Source organism: Seriola aureovittata, chromosome 22 (genome assembly GCF_021018895.1).
Source record: "Seriola aureovittata isolate HTS-2021-v1 ecotype China chromosome 22, ASM2101889v1, whole genome shotgun sequence".
NCBI classification, from domain to species: Eukaryota; Metazoa; Chordata; class Actinopteri; order Carangiformes; family Carangidae; genus Seriola; species Seriola aureovittata.
This window is the reverse complement of record NC_079385.1, coordinates 2,225,510-2,248,633: the sequence shown is the minus strand read 5'-3', so window position 1 is coordinate 2,248,633 and position 23,124 is coordinate 2,225,510. Positions and strand designations below refer to the sequence as shown.

Genomic DNA, 23,124 nt, shown 5'->3' with positions numbered 1-23,124 from the left:
GATATATCATTAGTAAAATCTAAATGTTGCAAAGAAACAAACAGTAATACAGTAATAGTTTATTATTAGGAGGGTTAATGTTAACATGACAATTTTTCCAGTGTTCTTTATTTACAGGAAATAGTTTTTTTTTCAAACAAAAACATATAAAAACATAGTGGAACCATCGTACTAACATTGTATTAAATCCAGAAAAGTCAATACATTCGGGCTTGTTTTAAAGTTCAAATTAAATCTAATTTAAAATACTGAAATTATTCTTAGCTTTTTTTGCTCTTCACATTTGTAATTAAAGTGCTGTACTGTTTGACTGAAAACAGTGAATGATGGATTGGTATTTACAATTATCAGTGACTGAATCATGGGAAATATTCACTTTGACATTAGCACCCATTTTCCTATTGACAAAATTCTGGATCTCAACAAAATAAATGTGTATGAACAAATTGTACAGAACTTCCCTGTTGCCACAAGGTTTTTCCAGTGTATACAGAGCCATTGCTACCATTTAATTCCAATGTGTTAATTCCAATGTGTTAATGTCTTTACATTTTACTAAAAATGAAAAGTAAATATAGCGCAGTTTGATGAAGTTCTGCTGCGTCTGTTCATTAATGGTTTATTCCACAGATTAATGTCTTCAGTGAGTGAAAATGCTGAATGCAGTTCAGAATGTATCTGGTACAGTATCAGCAGATAATTTCTATAACAGGTCTGGCCGTACACACAGAGTGGGTGGGTCTTTCCTGTTATTGTCTCGGTGTGGAGCCAATCAGCGCAGCCCGTCAGCATCGCAGCCCGGAAGAAGGAAGCTAAACCTGAAAAGAGCGCCTTGATTGAAAGTGGAGACGTTACCTGAAGGTAAGCCACGTATTACTTTAGCATACGGTACCTAAGCTATATTAAGATATTTTATGTCGATACAACGGGTTGTTTCTCACACGAAACAATGTCGCTCTAACAAATAAGGTTAATGTGTTGAAAACTTTCTTACGGTTCCTTATATCGCTTCCTCATAATGCCTCATTCGAGCGATACTATCCTTTTGACGAAAAGAGTATTTATCGCTTTTATTCAACATTAACATTACGGCCACATAAAGGTATATAAACGTTTGGTATTATTTTGACGTCACAGTGTCGCAGATGAAATATGCTGCTGCTCAGAATGTTAACCGAGTTTCACTAATAGAGGACATACTTTAGGACATTTCCAGGTAGGATATGCTTCTAAGCCTTTAGAAATTGCCATAAAAACAAAATTGAATCAACAAAAGTACAGCTATCTTTATCAAATGTAGACATCCTTGTAGGAATTCACTGTGATTGTTTTTTTTTTACCTGTTATCAACACAGTATAATGTCTATCACATTTTCAAAATAAAATGAAATTCATTCCAGTGACTAAAAGCTCTGCTTCAAAGTAAGAGCACTTCATAGAAATGTAGTGGAGTCAAAAGTACACTATTTGTCTTTTAAGTGTAGTGGAGGAAAAGTCAGAAGTTTTACTCAAGTAAAGAACAGATACTGGAAAAATATACTTATTCAAGAAAATGTACTATGTTACTGTCCACGCCTGATTTTGGTATTCGCCTAAAGTCATCTCATGAAAATTTAGAATACTATAGAAAACACAAAGCTACATAATGCCTTGACGGGAATGTACAAGTGAATGTAAACGTATGTAACATTGAAGGGTAAAACAAATTCATTCCTCAGTTAAGGCTTGCTTTAAATGTTACTAATAATTTTCTTGATATCTTTGCATTGATACAGAGCTTTTAGTACCAAAATCCTGTTTTGCACTGAGCGCAAAGAGGGATTTTCATGCTACAAAGACTGGAACTTTGGTGGATACTCTCTTGATATAAAATTGATATAATAAGTCAGACTGTTGAAGTTGAATATTAGCTTCTGCTGAACTCTAGATTACATTCTGCACAGAACAGAGACTATTGATTTAGTCCCCTGTCACTTACAGTGTCATCACTTTAGGAAGGGATCTGTTAGTTTGCAACCAGTATAGACAAAAGGTACAATTACAGTGATTAATACTTTAATGTACATTTGGGTAAGGGCTGCTCCATATGCAAAAAATATTTTTTATCATATATTTAATTGAGTATTTTGGCAGATATTGTGATTGCAATATGAGTCACTAGTACAGTTAAAATGATTGTTTATGAATCAGAATTAAAATACTTTATTGATCCCCATGGGGAAATTAAGTGAATTTATCATTGGTTCAATGCCTTGTCTGTAAACCAGGCCTGCTTGTGTCTCTGCAGAGTGTCCTCCTTGTCACTGCGACCATGAGTTTCGTCCCTGGTCTGGGCAGCAGCATCCAGGAGCAGAGGGACCGCTGGGAGAGAAAACGCAGCCGAACAGCCAGAGAGTTGGTGCAGACAGAACAACATTACTGCCAACAGCTGAAGCTGGTCACCACCGTACGTACTGTAGCGGTCATGAGCTCTGGTTTAATCTGCTCAGAGAGATTACACACTGTCTGTCTGAACTAAAGGCCTCAAAAAGCTAACACTGAGAGGCTTTCATTGTCTTTACTTAGCAGTGATTGGTCTATTTTTATTAATGTTTTATTTTAATACAAATTTTTTTTTAATACTTAAATACTACCAGTATTAAAAGTATACGTTTAATAGTTTACTTTTAATACTAGAGTTACCCTTATCCACAACCACAGATGACCCTCACACCTAAGGGAATATGTATCTTAAATTTTATTATAGTGTTAAAAAGTGTTATAGAAAATAAATCCTTATAGAACTTGAAAAGAAAAGACTAAATTAAGACTTACAAAAACACTATGTCTCTCAACCTCCTGGCACTAAATATTTTGTATTAGGTGGCAAATACCACCAAACTCTCAGATCATTAAAAAAATACTTATTATGTCCCCCCACCGGCGACATTCAGACCCGGAGGCATACTGTTTAAGGGTGGTCGGTCCATCCCATTATCGTGGACGCGATATCTCAGTGACGCCTTGACGGAACTTCTTCAAATTTGGCACAAATGTTCACTAGGACTCAAGGATGAACTCATTGGATTTTGGTGGTCAGATGTCAAAGGTCAAGGTCACGGTGACCTCACGTGACCTCGCTTGTGAATGCGATATATCAAGAACGCCCAGAGGGAATTTCATCACCTCTGTCACACTCACAAAATACGTCTTTGGCCATAACTTACAAAATCATTCACTTATTATGAAAGAAGTTAACTCAAATGTTTATAAGGATAAAATGAAGTGATGACATTTATATCCAAAAGGTCAAAGGTCAACTTCACTGTGACATCATAATGTTCAGCAAAAACACCTCTTATTATTCAATGTTGTAACTCAGGAAGGAAAAACTGTGACCTCATTTCCTGTAACTTGGCTGGTTGGTGGAGGAAACAACCACAAGGAGGTGATTCTAGTTTTTTGTTTGTATTTTTATGTTTTTTAATAACTCGTTAATTATTTGCTACTACTGTACATTCTATAGTTAGTCTGCTCCAGTTAAGTTTGGAAAGACTGAGATAAAATTTCTGTAAATACAAACCAACAAAAGTAACAAACTAGCTTCCATGCCTGTGGCTACACATGATTGAGAGGACACAGTCATACTGTAACTTTTGCATCATAGACCTGTGCACTATTTTGGAAATGTTCTGATGAGTACGGACGAGATGGTTTTAATAAATGCACTCAGTGTAGTTCGACTGTAACTCTATGATCGCTGCTGATCTGAGATCTTGGACTGGCCCACTCTGCTGTTTCATATGATCCAGGTGTACCTCTTCTGAAAGGCTCTGTTCAGATTACAAAAAGGTACAAAATTTATTGTCTCACTTCCATCCATCCATCCATTTGCTGCTGCTTATCTGAGGCCAGGTCACAGTGGTAGCAGGCTAAGTAAGGTTCTGGTACCAGCTGGTTGTGCCTGGGAAAAAAGGGAGGTGCTCAGGAGCCATGCTTATTGGATGCCTGAACCACTTCGTACCTGACTCCTTTTGATGCAAAGGAGCAGCATTTCCAGTCCCAGCTCCCTCCCAATGTTCAGGCCAATCTAAATAGTAAACTCATTTTGGCTACTGCTATCCATTCATTCTTTATTTGGTCACTACCTAAAGCGTGAGACTGTAGATGAGGGTCGGAACATGCACAGATCCACGTGTTAAGATAAGAGCTTCGCTTTCAGGCTCAGCTACCTCTTCTCCACAACAGTCCAGAACAATGCTCACATGACTGCTGAGGTTCCACCAGGCTGCCTTTCTACTTCATGCTCCATTTTACACTTCTGCCAGAGAACCAAGGCCTGAAAGTGACGACTTTTGATGGCCTATTGATCACAGCTACGAGCAGCTGCCTCGACAATGGAGGCTTTCAACATGGCGCTCTTGTATTCCGTGTCCCCCTACCTCCCTCAGGATGCATGAGAGGTCCCTGTTGAGGTGGGAGTTAGAGTCTGCAGAAAGAGACATTCACAGTTCACCCTCACAACACGTTTGGGTTTACCTGGTCTGTCTGATCTCTCCGTAAACATCAGAAGAAATAATTACACTTTTAAGAATACAACATTAAGCGTCAGGAAAAATGAATAGTGTTGCTACAACAAAGGCAATGTAATCATGTAAATAAATTACAAGAGAAGTGTCTGTTTCAGTCTGATTCAACTAAGCATTCGACAACATGATTGATCATGCATGTGGTATGTTTGCTTTGTGGTCATAAATCAGAGCAGTCTGTTGCAATGTCACAAAAAAAAAATAGAAAGCCTTCAGAGTTTTATGAATTGGGTGAAATAAGGGAAATGGCTTAATCAGTCCAATATGGTACATAAGAAAACTCACAGATGCACTGCAGTCCAAAGTTAGACTGAGGACAGTTTGATAACTAGCTGGACACACATTTGAAGTTATTTTAGATTTCATACTGATTTCATATTGATCAGCTTGACTTGTATCAGTGGGCCCATTTTGTTTGCATCAAGATTTGTAATCAGAGATTTATTTAAGGGAAGAGCACACACTGTTGACAGTTTTCACTGGAACTACAGCCTAATGAGGAAATACTTAAAACAGAATCACCTCCTCGTGGTTGTTTCCTCCACCAACCAACCAAGTTACAGGAAATATGGTCACAGTCTCTCCTTCCTGAGTTACAGCGTTGAATAATGGCCAGAAGTGTTTTTAGAGAACATTATGATGTCACAGTGACCTTTGAACTTTGAGATATAAAATGTCATCACTTCATTTTATCCTCATAGACATTTGAGTTCAATTGTGTCATAATTAATGAATGAATATGAGTTATGGCCAAAAACCTGTTTTGTGAGGTCACAGTGTGACAGAAGTATCGAGATTCCCTCTGGGCGTTCCTGATATATCGCATTCACAAGAACGTGAAGTCACCATGACCTTTTACCTTGAACCACCAAAATCAAATCAGTTCATCTTTGAGTCCTAGTGAATGTATGTGCCAAATTTGGAGAAGCTCCATCAAGGTGTTGAGACATTGCGTCAACGAGGATGAGAAAACAAAACCAATGTGCCTCTGGCTCTGGCTGCTTACAGGGAAGTCTGTCTATGGATGATCAAGATTAAGAAACAACACTGTTTCAGAAAGAGATGCTACATCTAAATTTTAAAATTAGAAATCTCATCTTAAAACCTGTGCATATGATACTAAAATTATCTGCATGTCTAGACAGCACTACAGGAAAGAAAACATGTTTTTTAGTCATCTGTGTTTGACTAATATTGTTTGTTAATAAATGTATTGACTGAATGAAGACAGAAATCTCCATGCCAAGTATTTGCAGAGGTAAAAGATTCAACATACAGGCTATTCTGTACAATGTGTTCCACTGCGACGTTATGAAGTGCCCTTTTACTGTTCAATACATTAACAGACTCAAGGTAGAGTTCATGGTAATTTTCCTCCCTGTGGAGAGAACAGACTTTTCCCACCCATCGCTGCAGACTCATTTCTACACAATTACTCACCCTTCACCCATTCACTCCAGTTAGGAGTCATTTTAGGCCTAATGCACATTCAATTTGCTAATCCCATTTTCATTTCATTTGACTTGAGACTAGCACAGCTGTCGGTTCATTGTGAGTGCTGCTGTACAACAACATCCCTCTGTACTATGCGCTATGTAGTTAGACAGTACTTACATGTTCTGTGCAGTCTGGTCTTGGTATTACATTTGCTCTCTGTTTTGGGAGGGTAATTAAGATGTCAGCAGTGAAAGCACATCCTTATCAAAGAAATATTTCCATTCATCAGTGGCATATCCAATCAGAGATGGCCCAGCTCCGGCTTATTAATACAAATGCAGAAATAATGTCATTTTGTCTCCCTCTTCTCTCTTGTTTCTCACAGTACTTTGTTGAGATCTTGAAGGCCAAAGGAACCCTGAGGCAGGACATTACAGAAAACATCTTCAGTTCAATTAAAGCCATTCATTCAGTAAACCAGTAAGTATCCTCTGAATAATTTAACAAATATCTATGCTTTGGAGATGGTGTTGAGAGACCATGTAAAGGGCTGAGGATTAGTAGGTTGTCTCTTGTGTTAAAATGCAGTCAAGATACACTCTAAGGTTGCCAAAGTGTAGTCCTTATCTTCACCATTAGCAGAAGTCAATGATATTGTGTTCCAGCGTGGAGGTGTTCTCTTCCCTGGTGGACACATTACTGCATATCAGGTGGAATTACTCCAGCTGATATCGCAAAGTGAAGAGCATTATTGTTACCATAGTACATTAATGAATCGTCGTTACCTACCTGACCTGCTGTTGAAGATCTCGGGAATTGGAAGCCAGCGCTGAGAGAAGCTGATCTTATTCCATGTCTAGGCGTCACATTGATCTTGTGCTGTAAAACTAAAAATCTCCAAGTGCTCTTGAGAGACTTGATAAACTTCAGCCCAATAAATAAAAGGTTGATGTTTGAAGGTGGTACATGTGTACATGCTGAGGCACTAGGTTCAGCTATTGTAACCATGAATCAATGAAGAAAAGCAGCTCATAGTAACCCTGGGTTGTTAAAAGCTGATCCCAAATCTGATATTTTTGTCTCAAAGTCAAACTGATTATTATTTTGTAGCAAAACATGGGGCTGGTATTCTGTGACATTAGATATTCTTGAACCTCTTTTACTTGTTAAATGTGAAATATTCGATAGTAAACCATTCCATATTTTCATCCCTCTGTATATAACAGTATGCTGCGTCACATTAGTGTTTGAGACGGGAGGTAAAAACTGTGGAGGTCCAGGGATGTCACAGGAAAAGTAATAAAGCATTTCCTTAATTTCATATTTTGATAGGCATTAAAATAGGAATTGTAAAAAGAATTTGTAAAAAGAAAAAAATAAACGATTAATCTATCAATAAATACTGAAGAGTTAAAAATTGGATTTACAAAACTCTCATGAAGTACACAATTTAGAAATACACTTATTAATTCATGAATAAATGATAGAATTTGAAAAACTATTTGAGAAGGAATTTTAAAAATGGGAATACATTCCTGGATTCCCTCTTCAATTTCCAATTCCTGTTCCTTTTCCATCTAATTGATTAGCTTAGTCATTTAGCTTCTCCTGTTAGCTTGTTTTGCAAAAATTTGTAAAAATGTGTTATCACTTTGTGATTATGGATTTTTCAATCAGAAAAATCATTATTTAAAATCAATATTTTCTATTTAAAATTAAATCTGCAACATAATAAAAGGGTCTGAATACTTTCTGAAGCCACTGTATTAATTCATTATTTAGTCAGACACAATCATATGCAGATAATAATATGGACATTCAGCCAGGAACCAATCAGATTTGCTGTCTCCAGTCTAAACACAGTCTGATGGACAAACGCACAGTTCAGTATGAGACTGTACAGCATGAGAAACATTGGTGTGACTGATTTCCAGGTATAAAAATGAGTGGTGTGGGTTCCCACAGGCCCTCATCCTCCGCAGACTGACAGACCTTCTTGTTGAGAGTGCTACAATGAAGATTGAAGTATGAATTACACCGTCTTATGTATTGGATAAATGGTTATGCAGATCTCATACATCTTCATTATGAGCCCCTTGTTGAATCAATGGTTGAAACATAATGGCAAGCACTCCATTTTAAAGAATGATCCATGGAGAGACAGTGTGATAGTGCCAGACTTATTTACAACTGTTACGGGCTTGATTATAGATTTTCCTATATTATTCACTTTCTTTCACTCTGACATTTGGTTTACGTTGAATAGCTGTGTGACAGTGGTGATAATTAGCTGCCATAGACGATTGTGTGTTTGACTCCGTCATCTAGCTGTCACACATGAAACATCAAGTATTATATACTGTAAGTCTTTGTGCATTTAACAGGCCCATAACAATCAAATGACATGCTGTAAAAGGCTTGTTGCTGCTTCTACCAGCAGGCGCACTGTCTCAGTCAAGGTCTGGGTATCAAACCCACCAAAACGTTATCTTGTACTGAAAGTATTGAATGTGTTGTTTTCATATTCTTTGATTGATTGCTTAATTGTTGCTTATTTAAATCAGAACTTTTGACAATTTTATACTTTTTTTTTATTCAGGCCAAGCTCCTTTATGGCTCTTGGTGTTTAAGCAATGTTTAACAATTGGGATCTTTGGAGAAAAAGGTTTTGTTAAACACTTTATCAATACAGAAACTCGGTATTGATAACAGACTGTGGAGGGTTGGATTGTGTGTGAACCTGCAGCTTTGCTGTGTGCAGTCACCACAGCTAATGTTAAACTATCAAGTCAGTAAACTCCTCCAAACTGAAGGCCGACTGCTTGTTAAACCTAATTAACAAAATAATGTAACTAATTAACTTTGCTGTTGAGCAATTAGTGAAGAAATAATCACTTTTTGAAAGAGTAATATGTAATGAGTAATTGATTACATTTTTTCAAGCAACTTGCCCAACATTGACAAAATGTATATAAAGACATGCAACCTTAACCCAGGTCATATTTTATTGTTCATTTATCAAGCAGAAAATATCTCATATCATTTTTTTCAAGCAAAAGTGATATTACTTTTTGAAGGCTAGAAACCAGGGTTGCTCTTGTGATTTTGACTCTTGAAGAATCCCGTACTTGGTAGGGAGTCTGCCCAGCTTTATCAGAGAACAACTAAGAGAAAATATTTCCATTAGATGATTTTTTGCAGCAGGGCACTGATACTTAAGATGCAGCGAGAAACCAGTTTTCAATGTCAGAAAACATTCTGTGAGATCTGTGCTCATCAGCTCTACACAGCCTAATGGTTCTCTGATCATAATACAAGTGTTTCAGTGTGCGCAGCGTGAAGGTGTATTCATCTGATCTTTCCATCTTTATTTACTGAACTTCTGAGCGCAGTGGGAATAGTGGTAATGAATTCTGCCTTCATTAAGCTTTGGGGAGTTACATAAGAAAAAGATACTTGATATATACATCAGTCACAATGTTAAAGCCACTGACAGGTGAAGTGAGTAATATTGATTGGTCTTGTTACGATGGCACCAGGCTTGGATACATTAGGCAGCAAGTGAACAGTGACTTCTTGAAGTTGACATGTTAAAAGCAGGAAAAATGGGCAAGCGTAAGGATCTGAGCGACTTTGACATGGGCCAAATTGTGATGACCAGAATTAGCATTGCTTATTTTCTCATAGCATTGCTTAACAAACGAACAAAGAACGTACCCATAACAATCAGATGACTTTTGCTTTCTTTTGATCATTAACCTGCAGTTGTTGTAAGCAGCTGATGATGCAGCAGCATACAGAACACACATTACACAACGACAGATGAGCTACAAGCTCGTCGGTCGAAAACTGTAAACTGTAGATTTTTCTTTCTGCGTGTTATAGACTTTCACTGGATGTTTCCAGAGATCGCGCGTGTTTTCCGCTCTTGCATGAAAAAGACTGAACCACACTTAAAAACGTTTAGATCTCTCTATCATTGACACTAAGAGCAGGGTCTGTGTCTCTTTGCTGCGCTGTGCTCCGGCGGATGACACAAAGCTGCCTCCGCCCCTCACACAGAGAGAGAGAAAGAGAGAGATAGAGAGAGAAAGAGGTCTCTCCTCTGGGTTGGGAACAGTGAAAATGCATCAATCATAGACGAATGTCTTAATCAGAAACAGAGTTGGTGAGATAGAATGCGCAAGAGAACTTTTATGTCGCAATAGTAAACAGGAAATCTATTTTCTTAATTTCTCAAGTACCGAAAGCAGAACTGATAATGCTGGAGCTTATCGATACTCTGGTTTTTAAGAATTTAACCCCAGGGCCTGTTTAAATCTGGGTTTCGCTACCCAACCCTACTGCCAAGATGCTAACTACGCTAACTGTTCTGATACGTCTGAGCCTCAGTCAGACCCAGACTCGGATGAGGAGTCTGTTAAGACCAGAATCAGAGACTAGCAAACATGTTTCCTCCTATAACCCTCTCGATACTCTCTGCTCTTTCACCTGTCCACCTGGAACAGGCAGGTGGTGGGCGGGACACAAGGCCTGATCCAGATTTCTCAATTAGGAAGTAAGAGGAGATGAGCTTCAGACCCAGTTTTTATGTTGGAAAACAATGTTAAAAAAAATAGTTTAAACATCAAACAACAAAGGTAAATGGATGCTACTTTTAGGAATCTAAAATATGAAACATTTAGTTTTTTTAAACACTTTTTCTCATATATCTTATTTCATAGTTCAGATGTCTTCAGTATTGTGCATTCGTAGGTGTGTGTGTGTGTGTATGTGTGTGTGTGTGTGTGTGTGTGTGTGTGTGTGTGTGTGTGTGTGTGTGTGTGTGTGTATATGTCTCTGTATGTCTCTGTGTGTGTGTGTGTGTATGATATACACATGCACATATTTATTCTACTTCTGACTGTATGGAGAACAGAGAGCAGGCAGCAGAAGGAGCTCCCCAATTATTCCCCGCTGCTAACATGACAGACAGGAGTCAGCAACTAGAAAGAGCTGTCAGTGGATCCAGTAAGGAGCAAACAATCAGCCATGGATTTGAAGAGGTCATAATAAGTGTAGGTGTGGTCTGATTCTGATAGGTAGATCAGACACGGAGTGACAAGAATCGCTGTGTGTCGACGCAGCGTGAAGCACATCCTACAGTTCACTGAGAGCAACAAAATGCTGCTTTATTACTTTGCTTCCTATCAGTGATTCGTGGTTGTGTTTATTTTTCATTAATTAGTAATTTATGTTTAGCGGATGCTCACACTGTGTCATAACAATTAGTATTCCTCTGTTCAAGCCTTCCCCAAATGAAGGCGTCTCGCCCTGAATTGTTCGGTCAAGGTTGTATCCACCCCAGATGTCGCAACTGCTCGGAATTAATGTGGATTAACGTGACACGCACAGAATGCTAATGTTATCTCCATCCTGCTGCTGATGGCCAGACAATTTAATTGCTGTGAAAAAAAGTATAAAAATGTAATCCATAATTTCATATTTATCATAATAGCCTCTGGCAGTGTGAGGGGGAAAAAAACGGAAACACAGTTTTTCCCGCCCTTTGCCCTCGTTAGAACTCTCTCGGCTGCTCCTGCATCTCCTGATTATGAACAGAGGCTACCTTGGCACGCAACTTCATTAAAATCTATTTAAATCAACTTCAGCGGCAAAGTACTCCTTTTTACAGCATGTACGAACAGAAGTCTCTGGGAGCATCATTAGAGAGTAGGACTGTGTGTGTGCGCATGTGTGTGTGTGCGTGTGTGGTACTTCCTCTAAGTTTGGATAACAAGCTCCTTCACAAGTGTCAACACCCCCAACCAATTGCGTCCGTGTTACTGTAATGTGCCTGACAGGCTGAACGATTGCTTTGCCTCTGCCTTGATCTAGTTGTTTTGTTCCTGAGTTCAGCAGGCATGTTCTCACTACAAAGTGGCCCTGGGTGCCCTGAAGACAGACCCACCATCTGGGTCCCAGTAAATACGTCACCCACAGGGAGAGGCCTTCAAATGACACTACAGAGCCCTGCTTGCTAAACCTCCCATTAACAGGGAAGCAATGCTCTGAACTTTGCTCAACCCCCGCACTTTCTCTAAACATGTGTGCCTTTGCTGAAAATGATGTTTTTAAGATGTGATCTTGCCTTATTTGAGCTGCTTCTTTCCACTGATGCAGAGCAGCAGTTCATTGTCAGGCAGTGCTGTGCACCAACTTGTCCAGTATGTGACCAGTGTGTTATGCTGTTTTATGGCAGAATTAGACTAGTTAAGTAACAGCTGACTGTTTTCTGAGTGATCCAATAAAAATATAGCAGATTTCAGGTAAACACTCAGAGAAACCAAATCCTGCAAGATTTGGATGGTGGGTCCAGGTGGGCGGGGCTTGGGGCATGGCTGAGAGCAGTGACTGCTTTGTTGTGACATCACAATGTTCCAGAAGGCTTGACGGCTGGCTTTAAGGCTCAGTTTCTGAAGTTTCTCTGTGGTCTGAGCTCTTTGATGCTTTCACCGTATTAATAAAGAACCTAGACCTGCTTTGTATTAAAACATGAAATTCTACCTTTATACTATATGGGACCTTTAACTGCCAAAGCTGCTGTTTTCTAGCTTCTCAGACTGTGACCTGTTCAAACTTAACATGAGGTGATCCCCTCCCTCTTTTATTGAGCTCTAGGCTTGTTGGTGTTTTTAAACAGCAAAAAGACAAAGCACACTGACAGTTTCAGAGTGATGTGTTCCTTTGATGAAAAGCATCTTTGACCAAGGCAAAGTAGTGGCATGCAGAATGCATATTAACCAGACAACCGCCAAGGGTTTAATTCTGTGAGTTGGCCAAACACAAAAAATAATGTTAATTAACCACAGCTGAGTTGCCAGCTGCCATTACAGTCGGCCTAAATGTTTCTTCTCCTGCAACTTGTTAAGACGCAGCTTATTATGTAAATTTCTAATTAAAATCTCTGCTCTTTAGATTTGAAAACTACACTATTTAAAATCATGATTTTGGATTTTAAATTATGAATGAAAAGTGGTATGTTACTGTTTCATTATGTCTAACTTTTTTTTATTCTTTTGCCAGATCTCTGTTGGTCCATTTGGAGAATGGCTACTTTGGCCGAGGTTTCGACCAGTTCTGTCCACATCTGCAACACTACAATACATACGTGGACAACATCTACAATGCCAGCAAAGTGCTCAGGGTAGGAACACACTGTTTTTCCACCCGGCTGTTGCACATCCATGTCAGACATTCCTTTTGCACTCATGAGCATTTCACAAGCTGTTTATTACATTAGGTTTGATTAGATTTTAATAACCCCCTGTGGGGAAATTGGCCAATGTATTCTTCAGGTATTGGAGTTAATACACATGCAAATGTAAATGTGGTTATTGGATTCTTTGCAGACACAATCAATTCCCGGCTGTCAGTGATGCTGGTAATGCCATGGCAACCCATTCATGTAGAATAGCTTCAGAAAGTATTCAGACCTCAGAATTCAGTACTTTGTAGAAGCCACTTTGGCAGCAATTACAGCTTCAGTTCTTTTTCTCTAAGTCTCTAAAAGCTTTGCACAGCAGCTTTAGAGCTAGGCTAGCCGCCCCCCCCCGCTGCTTCCAGTCTTTATGGTAACAACAAATAACCATATTTCCAAAAATATACATTTCATTTGTTAAAACTCTGATTAATTGCATTGGTTGTGGAGCAAAGCCCTGCACTTTTGCATTGATCTGCCTCCAGATTAACATTCCTTTTTAAATCACTGAAGAGGGAAACATGTTGTAGTGACTGATGTTCTACGTTACTGAAGTGGCCAATGATCAGTCCTCTAAACAGTAGAAACCTATGAGTTTCTAATGTCTGGTTAAGTTTTCAAATTAAACATCAAAGATTAGTCTGCAAAATGTGGTGTGTGCTTTAAATGTTTTTATTGCAAACTAACAAAATGACTTATTGAAGCTTCTGTTTAACATCTATGAAGAGTTTGGTCTCATGTAATGTGTAACAGTAGATAACTACATTGCACTGAATTGATTTTATGTGATTTTTGATGCATTGAGAGAGAGAGAGAGAGAGAGAGAGAGAGAGAGAGAGAGAGAGAGAGAGAGAGAGAGAGAGAGAGAGAGAGAGAGAGAGAGAGAGAGAGAGAGAGAGAGAGAGAGAGAGAGAGAGAGAGAGAGAGAGAGAGGAGAGAGAGAGAGAGAGAGAGAGAGAGAGAGAGAGAGAGAGAGAGAGAGAGAGAGAGAGAGAGGAATGTGGCCACATGTGGTCCAGACCAGCTCTGAATGTGGTCTGGACCACATTGAATGCATTCACACCTGAACTTAGAGCTGACCACTTGTGATCGGATCACCCAAGACGGATGTTAATACCAGGTCTGAACTGGGCCTAAATACTCTCTGACTCCCCTGCCTGTGGTTGGTATATCAGATGTATGTAAATCTTTAATCTCTTTTAATCACAGTCATTTCCTAAAACAGCTGGCCATTGCAATTTATGGCAAATTTTATTCATGGTGCTCTAGTTAATATTTGGGGCAGCAGGACAGTGGGATATGAGGGATTAAGTCAAAATGAACTACAGTGTGTTGTAATGAAGGAACATTTCACCCAGTGCAACAGTGTGGCTCATTGATGCATTTTTAATAGTTTTTGGACAACATGGGAGCTCAGCGGCACAGAGAAATAAGATGTAACAGCTATGAATATATAGCCCCTGTTAGTAGGAGAAATTCATTATTGTTTTGGGTATGCACAATGGATTTGTTGACAATAAGAAAAAAGAAGCCCATATCCTTTTACTTCCTGGTTGAGAACTCTGGATCAGGCCTTATGCCCCACCCACCACCTGCTTGCTCCAGGTGGACAGGTGAAAGAGCAGAGAGTATCAAGATGGTCAGAGGAGGAAACATGTTTGAGCCTCAGTCAGACCCAGACTCAGATGAGGAGTCTGTTGAGACCAGAACCAGAGACTAGCAGACGGATCAGAACAGTTAGCATAGTTAGAATCTTTTATTTGACCCCAATTTGACAGGATTGGTTCCTTAGGTTCCTTAGGTTTGTGACATATGAAACCCTGGCTGTCTGAATCTGTTTCCATAAGACTGTCATTGGTTCACTGCAGTTCAAGGTGGAAACACTCAGTCATGGTGTTGATGATTATTTCACATATGTTATCTAAAAACATCATATGGACGTTAACGAGGGGGACTTTAATACAAACAATTTCAAAGCAAAGTGCTCTAATTCTGCATTATATTATTACTGTTTACTATTACTTTTGTTCAGGAAAAAAATAATTGGTCATTATCCATTTTGAACATTATTAAAAAAACAGCTGGAGCTGCAGCTGTACTGGTAATTTGAGTGTGTGGTTCTTAATACTGATCAGCGTATCTCTTGCTGCCATTTGCGGCTCCCAAAGTCAAGTCAACATGCAGAGCTGTAAAGTGTGAGGTTCACCAACACTAAATCCACACTGTCGACTCTTTAAGCTTTGATTTACAGCTTCACTCTGCCACCACTCCACCTCTACCTAATAAGTGATTCCTCTCACATTGTGCCCATCATCTACTGACTCACCACCTGCCTGTTTACCATGTCCAACTCTACCTGCCACAGGCATAATGACCAGCTAAACAGCTGTATGTGAGCAGCACACATACATACTGGAGACACACACACACACACACACACACACACACACCTGGCATCTAAAGTCAAGTGGCATACACTGATGTTTTCAAAGCTGTGAAATAGCAGAGCTCTCCTCAGGTCTATTTAAATACAGCAGCAATGTTTATTTTGATGATTGACGTGAATGACAAGATAAGGCTTTTTGTCATCCAAATGTTGACATACACTCAAGCTCATACGATGTGCAAATGCATATTTAATGACATCTACAGGCTGTCTCCTCCTCCCTACACCTCCCTACACCTCAGCTGGCAATCCAGCATAATGAGTGACAACGAGATGATTTTTGGGTTTGTCAGGCAGAGTCTGCAGCTAGAAGTGTCATGAGATGTAGTCACTGGTTGTGACATGGCCATCATCGTCTCTATGTATATGCAGTATATGTATTTGTATGTGTTGGTCCAAATGACACATGTATCTATATACACACACCACTAACAACAATTTTTCTATCGATTCATCCATCAACTATTTTATCGAGATTCTAACTCTAACATTTTCTCAAACACATATTCAGTGTAAATTCTCAGGCAGCAGCAACGACTTTGTGACTCGAGTGTTTTTCAGCTACAAGGACTGAAGATATTAAAAAGCTCTGTCTACTAATGAACAGACACTTACACATGAAGTAATCCTTCACATGTTTGTGACTGATCTCACTGTGCGCCATAAAACATAATAATCACAAAATAACACTGGATAAACAAGACTTAGAGTGAAGGAGTTTGAACTGTTCTTCCTCCCAAAGTCAGAGCCATCATCTTTATCTTATCCATACACTTATTGATCCAGCTCAGACTATTACTGGGTCTTAATCATTACTAAAGAATTATTGTTTTTTGATTATCATTTAAAAAAAAAAAATTCAGAACAGGGTTTGAATTGATTGGGCTGGTGAACTAAGATAATCATTTAGACTTTGTTTTAGTTTCACCAAAAAGCGGACAAGTAGATGAAAATATCTCTTTTCGGTTCGTTGTTTGTTGAACAGGTGGTTTGATGAAGTTATTATCGGCCTTTTACTTTTCATTGCATTAACAGTAAAGTTCAGTAATAGTTGTCTTCAACTCCAGTAATCTTTCAGTAATCTTTACTTCCTTCACTCTGATGTGGACGCATTTTCATCGTCGACGTCATCGATTATGGCGACCAATCATGGAAGCCCTGTACACCACACACACACACACACACACACACACACACACACACACTGTTTTTATGCACCTGTGGGGAAATGATGTATTTTGTTGACTGTTAAAGTAAACGGATGTTTTACAGCCTCTGCAGCAAACAGACATCAAACATGAGGCTTGCTTCAAATGTAAATACGCTCTTACTTTTTGTTTCATGAACTTGGAAAATAGAAAATAAACAGTAATTTTGGCATGTGCAAAAGTAGGACTGAGTCAGTGCTTCCAGTAGTAACCCATCCTTTGGCAGATATCACAGCCTGTAAATGTTTTTCTCTTCTTGATTCAGGGATTTTCACTGATCTTCCCTGCAGATCACTTGAGGTTCTGACATGTTTTTATTCTGTCTTGCACGCGCAGCACGTTTAAGATCCTCCCACAGATTTTCAGTGATGTTGAAATCAGGGGACTGCGAGGGGCCTTTCCAGAAGCTTCAGCTTTTTTTTTCTTGAAGTAGTTCATTAAGGATTTTGAGGTTTTCTTTGGATCATTGTCCTGCTGTAGAAGCCAGCCTGTTTTTAATTTTGCATGTGGTAATCAGAGCTTTTATTTCCAGTATAATCCCAACATACTGAACAGGAAAGCTCTTACTGCACCTCACTAAATGTCTCTTTGCAAAGCACAAAACTGCGTCTTGTAAATGTGAGAATAATTTCACAATGTCTCGTGTGTTTCCTTAGATCCAGCTGAAGAAAAACAAGGCCTTCAGACGTTTTAAGAAACTACAGGAAACGCGACCGGAGTTCAACAACCAGAAGCTGGAGGATTTACTGCAGCTTCCCATTCTGCGGATTGATCAGTAAGTCCGTCTGCTGCCGTCTGTGGAAATGAAGGAAGGCTTCATGTTACTCCTCTTTCTCTCAGGCTGTATAAACCGAGTGTTACACCGCAGGGGGGTTACTAAGAGTGACGTCCACTGTGGAGTGCTATCTTAAGCTGATCAACAATGGCATGCGGCTACAATTTTCAACCACTTGAAGAGTGAAAGAAGTTGGAGTTGATTTTCTTCATTTTGAATTTATGGCATCTTGTAAGCACATGTAAAATGGCCTGAAAAATAATATCACGATTATTCCAACTATATTTCTAACAATATTTATAGTCTGCAGAAATACAATATAAATACGATGACGATGTAATTGTAATAATATAATTTTATCTGGTGTGATCTGATTTACACATCCAGCCCCTGTATTCAGTCGGAGGTTCTGTTAGACTTTCTTGTTGTTCATCATTATGACGGATAAGGTCATAAAAATTCTGACATAATCTTTTATCACCTGTCATTTTACTTTTTTATTCCTCGGCGCTGGCGACAGTCGGAGCTGGAGGCAGCTGGAGGTTTTCGGGTTGTCTGTCCGTCCCATTCTCGTGGACATGATATCTCAGTAGCGCCTTGAAGGAACTTCTTCAAATTTGGCACAAATGTCCACTTGGACTCAAGGATGAACTGATTCGATTTTGGTGGATAAAGATTAAATGTCAAGGTCACGGTGACCTTACAAAACATGATTTTGGCCTCGGGAATGCTATATATCCAGAACTCTTCAAAGGAATCCCTTTCACATTTTGCAAATGTCCACTTCGACTCAAGGACAAACTGATTAATTTGGTGGTCAAAGGTCAAAGTCAGTGTGACCTCACATTCACTTTTTAGCCATTACTCAAGACTTCACGCAGTAATTATGACAACATTTCACGCCTCTGGATAAACAGGGATGTAACATGAAACTAGTCTGAGTGGCTGAGAAATATAACCGTCAGGTAGTAATTCTAGTTTTTTAGAAAAATTAGTGAGACTCGGCCTCGTACACGTTTCATCGTTCTCTCTGTCACCTTCCACTCATTGTTATTTTTCCCACACACGTCTGTATCGCTCAGAGAACCTGAACGAAATGCCCCAAAACACAGAGAGGCAAGAGAACATGAGGATCTCTTACAGCGTAACAGGGTGTGAGCTTTCATTTGACAACCAGAAATGTTTGCAGTACACCTTCAGCTGTCTGGATGCAACTGATGCTCAAGTTGTCTCAATCATTTCCGCACACTTTAGAGAGTGTTTGGGGAGGAGCTCTGGTGCTGCTGTTCCACCATCAAGAGCACTGCTGTAGATGGGTCACAGATTTCATGCTTGAGTTCTGTTTCTGCTGTTTAGTTGTTTTCCTTTCATCAGTCACCCGCTACGTTGCACAATGTATAGTCTCTCTGACAGATGTAATTATTATTATTTGATGTAGCGGCCATGTAGTCCTCAGACTGTCCAGAAACTGTCAAACTCTCTTTTGTGAGACGCTAGTTTTGTGTTAGCTGTAATTTCATGCGGTCTTGATCTCGCTTGTTAATTAGTAGAAACAAGAAAGAGAAATGGGCTGAAACGTACTTTCCAATGCAGCAGATATCATGACACTGGTTTATCAAGCTGCTTGCTTGTATCTTAATTAGGGCCCCGCTCATCTTCTCATCTCTCCAAATCTACAGTCGAGCGCTGGAAATGTTACATCCATCCATCACGCAAGAGAGAAGTTGTCTGCGAGATGGGCTGACTCTTTGCCTTTACTTCTGAGACACTTTACTGTATGTCTCATTTATGTTCACTTTCTCCTCTACAACAAAGGATCAGTTTCCCTTATTTTCTCCCCGTTCCCACACGCCTGGGATAATGCAGAGCTCTTCAATGCAGCTTTCCAAGACTTGGAAAATGATAGTGATGCACTGATCCAACCTTCGCTCTTCAGATAGGATACCTCTGCTGTGTTTGGAAAAAATGTACAGCTCATTGTGTGGATGTCAAGGGGAAACATATTTATGTCAGACACTTGCATCCATGTTGTCATAACGTCAGCAACTACATTTTCCTGAAGTAAGGGGCAGACACAAACATGTAATACGGCCATGCGCAAACACAAATGGGTATGACCAGCATTTTTTTTTTTTTTTTAATTTGTGGTGACCAAAGACGCTGGTGCAAGTCAGGTGCAACCGAGGCTCAGCCCGGTGCAACGTGGAAGAGATGCTGAATATATTGTTAGAGGGCGGAATGCAGAATCAGCAGGTGGAGTCAGGGTGAGCTTCAGTAATTACACGAGCTCCTCTCATCCCCTTTAAAAGCAGAAACAGAGAGAAAGAGGTCTCAGAGAGAGAGAGAGAAAACATATGCTGTCAATGGTAGAATTAACAGGCAGCTGATGTATGTTGCTGCAGCAGCAGCTGGAATATCAGCAGGGCTGGTTATAGTTGTGCAAACAATTAGGTTACAGATAATTTAATTTAAACAGCAGTTCTTCTTCCTCTCTGTATATTTGAAAATGCTCATTTATAATAAGTACATTAAACATTAACAAGTGCACTTGCAAAATGCCAGTCCTTATGCATCCGAAGGAAGAAAATGAAAATGAAACGGCCTTTTGGCCCAACATTAAACCCAGCACCAAGTGCAATGCAAGTGTCTTTGCTAGTTTTAGACAGATGCAGTTGTCAAGTTCCCGTCCAGCGCCCACGTTGTTTAAATAGCAAATCCACTTGCGCTCATGGGTGTGTTGGTCTTAAAGTGAGGTGTGGTCAGGCACATCGTTGGGCATTGCTATCATGAGGCAGCAGAAAGCGGATGACCAGCAAAAATCTGGTCTGAAGTCAATGGTGCTGTATTTCACTGTTTCACAAGGGCGAATTATAAAGGTCACTGAATGTGCTTGTTTAATACAGACCCCAGCACAAATCACATCATCACTGGCAACACCATTGCCACTACAATCATGACAACTATTGCGAAAATAAATAATGGCAATATGTATTTTCTTTTGTTTTTTTGCATATCGTTCAGTCCCCAGTCTATACACTTATACCTGTCATCTTTTGCTGCCACCAGCACTTTGTCCCCATGGAGCAGCTAAATAAATACATAGTTACATAAATGTAATGAAACATACTTTAGGATTACGATACTTCACTATCAGAAATTAAGGAAATTTACACTGAATAGAATGCAATGAACCTATTGACTTTTCTCTGTGTTTTTTAAAGATAAATGTGCATTGTCACCCATTGATATTTATTGTTCCACCGGATTAAAAGGGCGGCTCTTTCAATTTAGTTACTTGTTGCCATGGTGAATTGTAGTATCAAAGCTCCATTGTTGGTGGCTTTTTTCCATCCACCTCGCACACACTTAACTCAGAGTGAAAAAATCTAGAGCTGATCTATAACTGATCTATATAAAGAGTTCAGGGTTGAACCTGCTTTCTGGAACAGGCCCCCTGGTCGTTGAAAATTCCTGGAAATATGTTCTTTACAAGACTGGGAGATGTTTAATTTTTATCTAACCAGTAGGGAAATGTTATTTACGAGTATGCTGACTACTGTTGTGTTCGACTCTGACACATAATCAGTCGGCCTCTCCAGCTCAGCCCCCCTCTCACTCTGCCTTTCTCTCTATATTTCCCATCATTATCATCGATTCATCTGTTCACCAGGAGACTCGAGGGATGTGTCTAATTGTATGATGATTTTAAGTGCATGGCTGGATAATCATCCACGGCTGGTACCTTACCTTGCTCTGGCTGCATTGGCTGTGGAATCGCAGGAAATTGTTGTCACTTATCACCATTCAAGAATGATGGATGGCGAGCGGGGCCTGGAGTGTGGATACTTATGTTGCTGTCGGGGGAGGAATAAAATCATTGCCTTTATTAAGTGGCATTCACTAGAGCCGGCTGGATTGGTGTCCTCCCCACTGAGCCCGCCATTATGACAGTGATGGGGTCTTGAGTTGATTGTGGCAGTGAATAGCAACCTTCGCCGCCTGTATTGGCCATGTTTGTGTCGATAATAGAGATGCAGCTCTCATAGAGATGCCAGCAATTGGAGGCCTTGGGATATATCTGCTCTAAGCTGCGCACCGTTTAGTATAACAAGGGAATGGCCCAGTGGGCGGCTCACTGTAGAGAGCTGGCAAGCTGTATGTAAAGGCCGTACATCTCTAAAGGTCTCGTGGTCATTGCCATACTTGCCAAGCAGTAAGAGGTTTGTAGCTGTGTGCTGTAGTTACCATGATTGATTTTGTTTTTAATTTGTCATGCTGGGGTTTTCAAAATGAACTGCTTTATGAGCTGAGGTACTTCCATCGTCTCCATCAGCTGAACACAGCGAGGTTCTCCAACACAAGGTCAGAAATTTGATTAATTTCTTTGAAAGAATTCTGAAAAAATTGACTCTTTCTTTAATGGCTGCTCTGTGCTCTAAAGGTACTGAGTTGTACTTCAGTTAATAATTCGTGTTACATTGTCTGACAGTTGACCCTGTGGTTCATTGCCATGTTTGAAGTGAGACTTGCAGTGAGACAAAGTGCCTCAATTACGGTGTGCGACAGTGTTTTGTCGTGAATCATTAGTTGATTCTATTGACCCTGAACTCAGAGAACACGTTTCATGGCTGAGAGGAAAAGTTCAAGATTCTGATTATTGAATATGAATATTATTGAATCGTTGTTCATGTGTGGATGCATTAATGCATTCAATATTTTTGGTATGGGGTGGGGTCGCTCAACATTTAAAGCTTTGTGTTTTTCAATTTTGACAAAAATACTCATGATCATCTGGGACGTGAAAACTCAGACAGTCGGGACGAATAAAAAATGTTCATTCCATGGACGTGTCAAGGAGAACTTGACGCCCCATTCAACGATGGCGCCCAATTCAGCCCTATGTTTTCGGGCCCATAAAGAATGCGCCCAGATACGACGGAGTGTTAGGGCCACATTGATCAAAAAAAGAAATCTGAAATTTTGAGAATAAAGTCATAATATTACAAGGAAAAAAATTCATAATATTTTGAGAAAAAAGTCGGAATATTACAAGAATTATAAATGTAAAATTTCGAGAGAACAAAACATAATTTTTAGGAATATAACATCAACCAATCAAACATGTGAAAGGACAGTGAGTGGCAGACTGAGCTGCTTCTGGCAGCTGCTGTTTGTCTAGTAACTGAGTCTACTCTATCGACAGTCTTTTCAATGTCCTGATGCTGATGATGATGACAATGAGCCAAAAGATGGAGTATCTCAGGATGCTCCACGCTCCTTATTTTACAGCAGCTTAACGCTGCTGCTCCTCTGATATTTCCCCTCTAAAACAGATTTTTTTTCCCCTCAGTGTGGCCATAATACTCCGTTGTACCCTAGAGACCCTCCCCTGCAGAGAGAGGCGAGAGCATGTGAGTCTGACACGTCTACTAGACTTCCTGTTGGCTCTC

At 39.7% G+C, this 23,124-nt stretch overlaps 1 protein-coding gene across 2 annotated transcripts in view; it reads left to right on the top strand.

The window, feature by feature from the left end:
• The first annotated feature begins 774 nt into the window (after nucleotides 1-774).
• The window catches only part of arhgef39 (Rho guanine nucleotide exchange factor (GEF) 39), a 59,853-nt gene continuing 37,503 nt past the window's right edge, over nucleotides 775-23,124 (top strand). Inside the window, exons 1-5 of one of the 2 annotated variants that reach the window (XM_056367086.1) lie at nucleotides 775-861; nucleotides 2,288-2,446; nucleotides 6,391-6,485; nucleotides 13,071-13,191; nucleotides 17,556-17,674. In XM_056367086.1, the coding sequence (XP_056223061.1) occupies nucleotides 2,312-2,446; nucleotides 6,391-6,485; nucleotides 13,071-13,191; nucleotides 17,556-17,674 (470 nt within the window). In that variant the 5' untranslated portion in view covers nucleotides 775-861; nucleotides 2,288-2,311. Of the gene's footprint in view, nucleotides 862-2,287; nucleotides 2,447-6,390; nucleotides 6,486-13,070; nucleotides 13,192-17,555; nucleotides 17,675-23,124 lie in introns of those variants that run through there. The other variant, XM_056367087.1, reaches the window with a different exon arrangement.